The sequence below is a fragment of the Parasteatoda tepidariorum genome, chromosome 7 (assembly GCF_043381705.1).
Source record: "Parasteatoda tepidariorum isolate YZ-2023 chromosome 7, CAS_Ptep_4.0, whole genome shotgun sequence".
NCBI classification, from domain to species: Eukaryota; Metazoa; Arthropoda; class Arachnida; order Araneae; family Theridiidae; genus Parasteatoda; species Parasteatoda tepidariorum.
Window position 1 is genome coordinate 70,235,992 of NC_092210.1, and position 13,142 is coordinate 70,249,133.

The following is a 13,142-nucleotide window of genomic DNA, read 5'->3' on the forward strand; positions in this document are numbered from 1 at the left end:
TGACACTTAAAAAAACGATCTCGCTCATATACAATTTAACCCATATTTAACCACACTTAAAAAAAACTAATATTTTTTGAAAAAAATTCTATCGCATATTGATGAAACACCAAGTAAAGCATAATATTCAAAAAACTCACCAAAATCTCTAATGGTTTAACATTTACAAGCTGGTCTATATATAGGACGATGGTCCAATCCACTACTAAATGCTTTGTGATCACGCCTCTTGGCTTACATGAATTGGCAAGAAATATTCGACACAAAGTCCAAAATTACATTTTTGGTACACAGTTATAGCTTTTCTACAGTTTTTGTAAGCTGACTCAGACAATCTGGTACCTATCGATCAGAAGTTAATTGGCCTCATGTCGTCAATGGGGATCGAACCACCGTTCTTCACAATGGCAGTTCAGTGCACCACATATCCAATATCAATTTATTAAATGAAATGCTCTAGTTGAAATATAAAATATGATTTATGTTTAAAAATCATAAGCGTTTCCCCCTTTGGATTTAAATGTCTCTGGTGACTTTGAAAACAAAACTTCTAATATTTTCATAAGTTAGAAATGTTCCCCTATGCATCTTTATAATAAAATCGCCTAAAACATATAAAGTAAAAGAGAGTTTGAAACAAGTATTATTTTACTAAGTTTAGCTCTGTTCTTAGCTTCAACTGTTTGACTAGAGCTGATGTGTTACAACAGATTAAATTTAAGTGTTAAGCAAGCATTGTATCTCAACGGTTACAATCAAGTTCAGTCTTGGTTTAACATAGTGAGTTAAATTTAACATTCTGATATCTTTCTTGCGTCAGTTATTTGATTCAGCAAAAATTAACATGAAAATATTTGTCTATTGAGATATATACTGTTCTGATTTAAATTCATTTTTAGAGACGAAACAATTAAGATTATAATTTACTTAAATTCTATATACTAGTGGGCTGCGCCCCCAGTGCGCTAACGCTCGCCATCCCCCGAAAATTGCTGCGTAATCTTATATGGTTTGCTTCGCAAACCAAGCTCGCTTCGCTCGCTACTAACTTAGGTACATTGCAAATGCACAACATTCTAAGAATTCAAAACAATAATTCAAATCCATATTAAAACTTCTTTTTTTTTAAAAAAAAATTACATCTTTTTAGTAAATACTAAGTCATTAAAATAAATTCGAATTCAAATAAATGACACGTAATTCGTTAAACCCATTAGAAATGTGCTCTAGTATAATTCGTGATATAAATCAAAAACCGTCAAATAAATTCGTAATATATAAATTCGTGAAAAAAAAGCGCTTTCGACAAAATACTAAAATAGAGATATATCGAAAAAGACTACTCACTTCTGCCTAGCTTAATAGTATGAGATTGCCGCAGCTGATGCTCTCTGGTTATTTCAGTTTCCGTTTTTAAAAGCGCTACATGTTGAGCCCCCTCAGCTAGATTTGGCATGTGACATTTTTAGCAGTAATCATTGGTCGATTCGCCGTGTAAGAGAAATAGTAACGTAAACAAAACAAAGCAAACGTTGCCACCGGCGGAAAAGAAATAAAGCCAAAATTTGGGAGCCACGTATGAGAATTATATATATTAGGTGTTAAAATAAAAGTGAAATATTGATATTTGCCTTAACTATCGCATGCGTGACTACTTTCAAAGACGTAGAACGTATAAGCTTACTATCCGAGTTCCGTCAAGATACAAAAAAGTCTATGTAAAGAATGCATAGTATAAAGAAGCGTTCATGATAATTAGTTTTTAACATATAGTTCACGGGCATGGATTGCAAAGCTATCATAAGTATGCGTAAGCTTTTCCAAGAGTTTGCGAGCGATTGCAGGCAGTGGGATGTAGTAATCTGGTATTTATTTACTAAACTACTTCAAATAACAAATAAATTATTAAAAAGCTCGAATATATTATTGTTGGCAGCTCTCAAGTCTTCTGTAATATTTACTTAATCAAGCATTTGTTTTTTTTTTTTCAATGTAAAGAAATGTTAATTGCTTGAAACTATCAAAAAATTGAAACTCAGGAATTCCTTGTGATTAAATTATTGTATATAGTTAATATATAAAATTTTACTATCCTATCATTAAACTTTAATATAGCTTAAAATTAGGAATGTGCAAACATAATCTGACAATTTTTTGCAAGAACTATCGAGCTGAAAGTTTTCTAATGAATTTCATTTTGAGTAATTTTTTTTTAATTATAAAAGCTTACAAATTTAACCCATCTGAAATCATCAGCCGGAAATTCATTTTACGCTCATGCAAATTAGTTTGCGCTGGGAATTTTTCCTCGCGGTTTTCAGAGCAATGAAGGCATGGGTCATAAATATGACAAAATGTATCCGCACTTCAAGGAAACCTGAAGTTATAAGTAATCGCTTATGTTTCTTCTTCATTATTATCTTTCAGGCTTTCTAGAATTTTTTTACTTTTAGTATAGCAAGAAATGGTAAAAATCAGTTCTCCGGTAATCAACGTAAAACTAATAAGGTAAGCAAAAATTACATATACATACAAAGTTCTGTAAACCTTTATAGCTGTCGAAGAAAATTTCTGATTTATTAGCGAACCCAAATTAAAGACTATTACTCTGCGGAGGAAAGTTCATAAAGGCCAAAGTAATAAATTAAACCTGTACTAATAATTTCGCTTCAAATATCTTTTGTAACTCTTTAAAAGATTATCACATTATCTTCTAATGATATTAATCACATCAATGGAAAACTATTTAATAAAAGTAAATAGAATTAAATAATAAAGCTTAAATATATATGCGTGTTAGGTTAAAAAATATCATGGATAACATTTATCTTGTAACAATAACACTTTTAGCTTGAATACATTTTTGTACTGTTACACTTCTGTAAGATTTCGATACGTCCAAAAAGAATATCTTGAGAAATATTTCGATATGCGGTGAGATAATAACAGTTCAATATTTTTTTGTAATTTATGAATAAAGTTTATTAGTAAAATTAATGCGGTAATTAGGTCTTCCATTTTATTTTCTTTCACAAAAATAGAGAAGTTAATATATTTAAAATATTTCTTTTCCTACCTTGGGCTTCATTATATTCTACGCTCATGTACTGGACATTTAAAGGAATTCAACTCAAGAAGGATTTCATTTACTCAGGCGGAAGTATAAAATTCAGAACAGAACATCAGATCCAACCATTAAATGCTCATACTTTATTTCAAAATCAATCACATACACTTAATAAAGCAAATCTAAAACTCGTGCAAAAGTTATTACCCAAATTCCTTTTTTTTAGATTTATGTTATAAAACTTAAGTAAATATTAACTTTGATAACATTTGAAAATCGCTTGGTACCTACATGCCACAATCTACTAAGATGACATATTTATCTGGCACTTTAATTCAGAAGGTTTATAAGTTTAATCCTATTAGCGAATGCAATTTAACGATCATAAGTATAATTTTCCATGGATTAAAATCTAATCCATTTACATTGATCCATGTTTCAGATTAAAGTATGCATCTCAAAGATTATTTTCTACTATTATAACTTATTTTGTAATCCCGCAGCATTCATTTACATTTTCCAACAGTAGTTTGCAACAACAAAATGTTTTGCACATACCAATTCAAAACTAAATCATTATAAGTAATGCTTTTAGGGTTGTAAAATATTAGTAATATTAAATAAATTTAAGAATACTTAACTACGTAAGATGAAAATTATTAGTGTGAAAAGTGATAAACGATTAAATTACTCCCTATACGAAGTGCCACATAAACGTTGATTCCTTTAAAACTATCAGGAATAAATGTCACTTAAAAAACTATCTGGATAACCCAAATGCAAAAAAAAAAACTAAAAATAGGTATACTGGTACGAAAAAGGAAAACTTCCAGCAACTGAAATCAAAGAAGTAATAAATAAAATTAAACAAACATAAGTTTGGACCGAAACTTTGAATGGGCGAATATCATGTCAAAAATCTTTGTTCAAACAGCAGGAAATGCCTAGATTGTACCAAACTTAGACATAAAATTAACGAAAAAGTTTCAATTTGCATCAATGAATCCTTCTCTGCTGTCCGGGAAAAAAATGATGAATATGTGTTCTAAGAAATGTCGAAGAAAGAATACTGGAAATTAAATACAGTATGAAACATGGTGTGGAAGTCAAGTGTTTCTTCAAAGAAGAAAAATTAGACATTTCGTGAAAATAAATTCAGTAATGGGTAAAATGAAGTAGTTTTTTTACCTTAATTTGTCATGCTGTTTCCTTAAAAAAATGGAAAGGGCATCCATCGACATTCATTAAAAAACATCTCTAAAACGAATTAAACTTTTTTCTCTTACCTGAAATCAAAGAAAAAGTTTTTTTAAAAAACAATTAGGACTGTTCCGGTCTTTGCAATCACCAAATTTCAACTCGTGTGAGAAAATGTGAGATGGCTTGGCAATTTAACATAATAACGCAAAAGAATGTTCTCAGGCATTTCTTGTAAGTGAGAGATACTTTGACAAGTAGAACCTTTTAAATAGACTAACTAAATTTTTAAGTGCCTTTTTAAGTAGAGAAGAGTTTGAGGGATTTATGACAGAGAGCTTGAATCCTAGGTTGATGTTCATTGATATTATTGTTGTTTTAGTCTTTCAGCTTGAATCTTGTTTATTGTAAAATAAATGTATCAGGTTTTTTTTATAACAAAGCAACTGTAGGAATTTTTTGCTGTATGCTAGTTTTTATGCCAAAGATACCTTTCTCTACATTTTAAAAGTACTTTTTGAGGACATTATATTCAAAAGAAAATAAAAAAAATTATTTATTTACACGCAAGTAGCAATCCAGTGTCAACCAAAATGTGTCAAAATAATCAAATCAAATGCAATTCGGATCATTAAATTTTCACGTGTTTTTTATAAATGTCTATAATCAATTTAATAAACATATCTGCAGACAAGCGAAGGTTTTCAAACTGAATCTAGATTTTGTATACTTCTTTTGGTCAAAAGTTCCTTTTTTAATTGCAGTTATTTAGTACAACAATTATTTGTTTCGAATCTTTGTCAAAATTTTGAGTAAACAATTTCTGAAGGAGAAAAAAAATGTCACTTAGAGCTACTTTTTTTCTGTACTTCACTTCGTTTCACTAACAGTTTGAAAGATTTTTGTATAAAACTATAGTTTAAAACTTTTGTGCATTTTTCTATTTATAACTTTTATAACTATCATAATGTACTATTATCATATCAGTATTCCTCTTCACTGCTCTAAAAATACATTGAAAATAATATCCTACTTGCCAGTAATATCTTACTATTATTCTTGAGTCAGAATCTTACTCCCTCTATCTATTTAAAACTTAACTTCTTAACAAAATATCAGTTTAAGTATGACTTCATTCGATTCAGTAAATAAATATTAAATAATATTAACTTCATACGTAAAAAAATATTAGACGTATATGACTTTTATACATAGCAAATAATGAGTCAGTCCCACTCAGTAAATCAAAAATAGATACTAAAACTCACCTCAGAAGAAGGCTTTAACTTCACATATTCGTATTAGGCCTAAATCGATTCTATAAAACAATTTATAGCTTTCCCACAACTATTTCTGTATTAAATTAATCAGGTACGTGTCTCTGACTTTAGGGTCATATTGTATAAAAGTTTAATCAGTAATCATAGATAAGGGATTTAATTTTGTTTCTGTTATGCTTAAAGTTTGTTTTCCATGAAATTTCTTTCTCTTCTAGTTTTGGCAAAGGCAGTTAATGATCTTGAAATTAATTAATTTTAAGTTTTTGTGGTAAAAACTATGAAAAGGAAATTTACTTCACAAAAATAAAACGAAACATCCGTCGATTACTTTTGCATAAGGAAAATATCCTTAAAACTTCAGCAAAATCAAAATATGAAATGTCCTACCTGCCTGATATCAAAAACTGGCTCCTAATATTGAATCACTTTCAGCAATTTTTTTTCTGTTAATTACGTATTTCAAATCTTTTTAAAATCAGTTTGAAGGATGCTTCAGATCCAAAACGGTAAACTAATCGTCTCTCTTTATAACCTAAATATGAAAGAACAAAAAATAATTTTAAATAAATTAGAAATACAAAAATATTTCAAAGTTCATAGATTTCTCCGACCGATTTTTTCCAATAATAATTATTTTACATCGCAAAATACATAAACTAATAAATTAACATAAGTAAATTTATAATTAGGAAACAAACTATTCGGAATTCAAAATATAGTAATTTTCAGTTTCACAATATATTAAATTTTAAAAAGATAAAATATGAAGAAATTGATTTGATGCTCATTTCAAAAATAGTTAAAGACTTTACTAAAAAAAGATCCGGAGTCATAATTGTAAATTAATAATTGTAACTAAATGTGAGTGAATAAGCTTCAAAATCTATACGTCGCTCTGTTTTGCTACATATCCTAATCTTTGAGTTTTGCCTCAATTCTTAAGGTGCAACACGAAATTTTGAGATTTTATTAATTTAGCCTATCTTATGAGTAAGCATTTTACAATTAATTATTCAACTATTTTTATCGGTAAGGAATTTTAAATCTTTTTTTTAGATAACGTTTATTTCTTTTCACAGAACGCTAAATTGGAAGAAAATGTTAATATGCTTTAAACTAAGCTAATTTTCCTAGTAAGCATTATGTTTCAAATTAGTCGTAAAACACCCTTACCCTTTGTTATGTAAGGTTCACATAAATATAATTTTAACACAGTGCAGAAAAGTGTAACATTCATACAAGAAAAATATGGCAACAGAATATATATTTAGATACAGAACGCTTGGCTTAGAAATATTTTTTGTTTTTTTTTTATAAAAATGTTTTTTAATATCATCTCGCCTCTCAATTATATTTCATCTAAACTAAATTCCTTGTCATCCAACCTTACCTTATATGGTGCAGCTGAGTGGATCCAAGAATAGCCCACCCCGTGGCAATTTTTTAAATCTCCCATAGCAAGTTTTTGAAAATCTCGCCAAACTAGGTTTCCGGAAGACATTTCATTTGATATGATTTGATTGATCCGGAAGACATTTGATTCTACACGAAAGTTGTATTTCGTTAGAAAAGAGGTAAAAGGGTTTATTTTTTCACCATTTATACTTCTGATCTCTTGCTGTTAGAATCATCGTTATTATTTCATTTTTTATCCGTTATTTAACTTATTATCATTAATATTTAATTTTTTTATTAATTTCTATTAAAAAAATATTTTAATGAAATTGTAATAATTTGAACTGTTTTTTTTTAATAATCAAAAAGCGACGTTGATCCCAATAATAATCGCCAACTTGGCAAGATTTAAAAAGGTCGCCAAGAGGTGGGTTATTGTAAAACTTTACAGGCACTGCCGCCTTTTTTTAAAAAAAAGAACCTTTCAAATTCTTCATCTTTGAAAATCGGCATTCCATCACAACATTTTAAATTCATTTGACGAAATTTTGACTGCTAACGAAATAAAAAAAATTCATTATTGGCTACAATTTGCCCAGGTAATCCAGGTACTATTATTCAACATTCTTGCGTTCCTGTTAATGCCGTTATTCACCCATGGACTGATAGACATTTTCAAGTCGTCGACCATTTAATAAGCTCTATTGGATGGATATCTTTAATCAGCAAGGTTGGAAACATTGATCATCTAATGACCAAGGTTGGAATTTGCTCCCAACTTCCATTTTCGGTCGTTTTGATATTTGATTGGGAACACTAAATGCAATATAGATGCACTTACGACTCTAACTAACTCATTATGTATTTCTACGCCATCTGCACTCTATACGAATGTATTCATTACGTATATATATATATATATATATAATTTAATACATTAATAATAGCACGCTCCTCTTCTATAACTAGATCCTTAGAGAAAAATTAGAAACAANTATATATATATATCCAGAAGTTATATATATATACAAAATATATAGTTATGTATACAAAAAGTTTGAATTTTTTGTTTTACTTCTTAAAAAAGAGGAAATAACTTAAAAACTATGTAGGTTGGAGTTGGGTAAAACCGTATAGATGAATAAAACCTCTTCTCCCTAAACTACCACTCTCATTTCTTAGGAATAGCATAAAATAGTTCCATGCTATTTGGCTATGAATGAAAAAAAGATCAGGCAATTTGTTTATAGACACCAGCGTTTTTAAAAACTCAATTTGGAAAGTTGTGATTTTTATTCAGCCAATTTCATTCATTAGACCTTAATAACTCGAAGATTTATTTTAGATAAGTTTATAATCTGATTAAGAATCTTTTTAGCTGTTCTTTCAAATTTTCAAAACAGGTTTTAAATCAGTTTAAAATATACCAAGCATTTTTGCCTGATAAATGATCCTGTCGAGCAATTTTTCCCCGTCAGATATAATCGGCTAACTCTATACCACAATATTTTAGATCAAAATTCTAGAAAGGGTGAACACTGTATTTTTAGTGTAAACTATGAGTGCATGAAATCTGTAGTTATGAAAAAGAATGCAATCCAAGTTTTTTTTTACAATTCTGTTTTAAAATCTGATTTAACTTTACGATGTATTCAAACTATACCGACCGGGCTGTGTAGGGGGCAGGGAACAGTCCTTGCATCAGAAAGGTTCTGGGTTCTAATCCAGGGCAGGGCATGAATGTTCTCGGCACCATCTGCGGTAGCAACGTTGGCCCACCTAATATGGTGCAACTGAAAGAGATGCCAACAAAATCGCCCTGTAAATGCCTGAACTGTCGGATGTTAACACCGGTGGGCATTTGGGAAAGAAAAGATTCAAAATATATTTTGATAGCTCAATATTTTTAAAGCCAAGTGTGTTATTCCATGTAGGAGAAACATGATATAAAATTGCTGCTATAAATAAATTTTTCAGTAGGAAAAAAGGTTTTGTTTTCTTTATTTCAACATGTATCCAATTTTATTTGATCAATTCAGATATAACCAGTTATAAGCATACTTTCAAACTAAATTTATTTACCTTTTTAAGCAGAGTCTTTCTTTTTAATACTAAATGACTTTTATTTGGGGGACTACATGAATATTTTATCGTTGAAGCAAAAATGAAACTATTTCATTCTCGGAATTTCTTAAGGAAATAAATAAATGTTTAGGTTTTGGAGTTTAGTCTAACATTTTATAAAATCTCCTGACGAGAACAAAAAATATCAAAATATCATACTAATAAAAATTTTAAAAAGGTAAGAAAGAAAGTAGCAAATGATGTCTAAGAGATATTTTGCTTGATAAGAATAAATAAATGAAACGCATATTTACTCTGCTATTTCTTTAAAATATTCTTTTCTAAAAAATGTATTTTAAAAATGTTTTTACGTGCTTTTATTAATCATAATACATTTTTCTAAACAGTTATGCGAAAAACTTTCTTTTTGCCTCTTTTGTCATATGTAGTGTTTAAGGTTTCAATTTTCGTAATTAACTTGAAATGCATCAAAAATAAAAACATGTAAATTATATATATTTTTTAAATGAATAAGCCATATATGAGAAAAAGAGTAGTCTGTGCATAAACCATACCAACGTTCAAAAGAGAAAATATAAAATTTAATTAAAATAAAGTATATTTTAATTAATTAATGCATAAATTTTAATTGTAGCTTCGTATAACTCAAATAATCTTAATAAGATAACTGTTAAATAATTTTACAAATACAAAGAATATAATTTTAAATATGAGATTTTTTTTCAAAATGATATAGAATTATAATCTAAAGAATAAATTTCGAAAATCGAAACAATATAGCGTTATTGTTTAGCTTGAATATTGCAAGCTAGTAACTCACAAAAATTGCATTTTCAAACTAGTTTTGTTACAAATTATATTTTCTTTCTCTCCTCAAATCCCTCTTATTTGTTTATTTGTTTTTATGTCAAACATTGGATTAAGATCCTACGTTCTTCAGTGTCAGTCTATAATAGTAAACTTTTACGGGGAAATTCACTGTTTTTCAAAACAATCATTTTGAATATTAGTAAATTGCCTTGTTAAAATAACTCAATTGACGCTTGTAGACCGAGGAGCCATTACATTATGACCATACTACCTCACCCAGATTTTCATGGTTTCTTGCCCAGGAACAATGTTTTCATGGGGCGCATTAGGACCCATAATCCTCATAGAACAATCCCTGGCGTCTGTAAGCTACTTGAACATAGTTGCAGACCAGGTTCACCCATTCATGGCAACAGTTTTTCTTGCGTTGGATGGTGTTTACCAACAGGATAATGCACCATGTCATAAGGGTCGAATCATCGAGGAACATTCCAGTGACTTTCAAGTCATGACTTGGCCCTCAAATTCAACTGACCTTAATCCAATAGAGCATTTGTGGCCCTACTTGGAAAACCAAATTCGTGCTGCCACGCTACCCCCTCGCAATGTGAGGGAATTGCAGGACCAGTTGGTGAGCGCTTGGTACCAGATACCTCAGACAGCCTATCAGCATCTTGTGGAATCAATGCCACGGCGGGTGCTAGCAGTTTTGAAGGTTAAAGGTGATCCTACATGTTATTAGCAGGGTGGTCATAATGTAATGGCTCTTCGGTGTATAGTGTGGTGTCTTTTTGTTTACTGGAACGCATTGTAAAATAATGCAAGCTTAACAATTTTTCTTCAAATGAACTAAATACTCAGAAATTAATCATTTTTTTTTATAATAAGTGCTTAAAAAATTCTTAACTCCCTCCAGAACTTCTTCTCAGCCAGCGTATGCAGTATGGACTTCAGTTATTGAATAAACTATGCCTGTAATTCACCGGCTTTATTTGAATGAAACAACTCGAAAGAAAATCCTTTTATCTCTTTAATGGGAAATATTTTTCAGCCTGGAGAATTTTTTACTCAAGGTGCTTATCGCTTTTAAACGCTTTTACTTATTTATTTTTTAAACCAACTGACTGTGAAGTTATTCATCATGAATTCTTTCATCTACCTCTTTTGTTTCACCCATTACTCACTGACGCACTTTTACTCTGTTAACATTCTTTTTAATCCCGTAAGTTTATCTCTAAGTAAGCCATAAATTAATTCTTTCATTCTGAAAACTCCAGTTTTATGCTTTGCATACTTGCAGTATTTTCGAGACACAGCTAAAGTTACTGTCATCTAAGTTTTTTAGAGAGTTAAGACATATGTGTAACATTCTCTGACTGATCGAGAGCCAAAATTTACCAAAAGAAAGCGAATTAAACTTTTTCTCGTAGACTTAGTAAGGAATGATCGACAAGGTATTTTGATTTAGCGGAATCTCATTGCTTCGGAAACATAGTCTTTTCCTTTAAAATTATTCTAAACTGTTCAAATTATCTTTTAAACACAAATACAATATTAAAAAATCTTTTATATTATGAAAAAATTAGATATTAAAAATTATAGCTCCACTTGTCACTTTTATTAAATTATTTATGCTTTTATATGGCGAGGAAATCTTTAATTCCTTGAGAAAATGTTAGATTTCTCTTTAAGAAATAATTTCCTGGCAAAATTTTTTCAAACAAACTAAAAATAAATTACATTTTTATATTTAAAGAACTCAGGAATTTTTATGCTTAGAACTCGAAAGGGATATGTACCGGATAAAATTACTTGATAGTGGTAAATTTTAACTGTTATGAGTTGACAGTGAATAATAGTATCATGCTAAGAGACGCTAAATACATTTTATCTTTATTCTAATAGGATTAACTAAAAAATTGAGTTTTTCTTACTTCAATACTTTAATAACGTGAAGCCCCAGAAAAGGACAACAAATAATAATAAATAAATAAATTGAAATTGATTTTATATTAGTTGAAAAACGTGGTGGAGGAACTTGGTAAGTGACAGTTTCAGGACGAAAAATAATGTATCCGAACTATTTTATTATCAATTTTTCTGAAATGGGACTGATAATTCTTTGCTTTACTTTATTTACTACTGCTAAGTTTGAAATAAAAATCATGCAACCTGACTAAAAACTGATACGATTAGTTATGTTAAGATTTAAGGGAAGACAAAAGCAGTTCTGTTACATTACCCATATTGATTCAATCAAGTTCTAATTACCCATATTGATGCAATTACTTTTTGTTATTTCCTCCGAATCATTAATTACCCTAAAAATTTCACTTACTTTCAAGCTCTTTAATTGTGTCGGTACATGCTTTTCTGTTATAAGCATGATTTCGTAGTGCTTACCAGTACTGATTTATTGATTCTTTACTTGTTTTTCATCTACCAAGTGCGAAGAATGTGTATTCAGCTAGTCTCAAATAAAAGTATTGTTTCGTCAAAACAGCAACAACATTGACTATTTCTGGATCTATTCCATACATTTCCCTACGATTTTTCTCCTTTTTAAATTTATAATGTATTGCTCACATTGAAAGTCATAAAATGAGACTCGCATGTTGTGCAGCAACCTTTGACTTATTCTAGAATTCCTATTTGCCACGAAAATTGCATATTTACTTCTGTTTTAAAAACAGGTAAAAAGTAATTTAAAACCTACGTCCTTTTCCAAAAACGGTTTTAAAAATTCATTAAAACATTAAGAAATAAAAAGAAGGTTTCGAAATGACTTTCTAACCATACATTATATTATCAATACAGCCAAAACTTTATTCCATTTTTCTAATAATGTTATTCTGACAGTGATAAAGAATAATATTTGACCCAAGGCAGTCAGTGTATATGACCTGACCGTCATCAATCTTCAAAGTGACCGAAATGTATCAACATCATTCCGATATTCTAAGAAAATGTTAAAAATAGTTTATAAATAATATAAAATTTCTAGACATTTTTTTCTTTCTTATATATATATATATACAGTGGTGGCCAAAAGTGTGGACACTTTTTGAAAGTTTCATGTTTTTCAACTTTGTGTGCTTGTAGAATATATTAATTTTCACTTAAGTATAAACATTTATATATCAAATTGAAGATAATTTAATGTAGAATTTAATAATAAATACAGTATTACAATATCTGCATTACAAAAAAATTATGCAACTAATAGTAAGATCTATCTTAGATTTGCATTTTTTTAAAGTGATACTTACACAATCAATACTTAGTAGGATAACCCTTATTTTTTAAGA

General features: G+C 29.3%; 2 protein-coding genes across 2 annotated transcripts in view; one reads left to right on the forward strand and one right to left on the reverse strand.

Moving 5' to 3' along the window:
• Positions 1-10,170, reverse strand: part of LOC139426103 (protein FAM200C-like) — an 11,870-nt gene extending 1,700 nt beyond the window's left edge. Inside the window, exon 1 of the mRNA XM_071183806.1 lies at positions 10,111-10,170. Within this exon, the coding sequence (XP_071039907.1) occupies positions 10,111-10,170 (60 nt within the window). The remainder of the gene's footprint in view (positions 1-10,110) is intronic.
• Positions 10,171-10,342: 172 nt separating this feature from the next.
• Positions 10,343-13,142, forward strand: part of LOC139426105 (uncharacterized) — an 11,388-nt gene continuing 8,588 nt past the window's right edge. The window contains exon 1 of the mRNA XM_071183807.1: positions 10,343-10,556. Coding sequence (XP_071039908.1) covers positions 10,343-10,556 — 214 coding nt within the window. The remainder of the gene's footprint in view (positions 10,557-13,142) is intronic.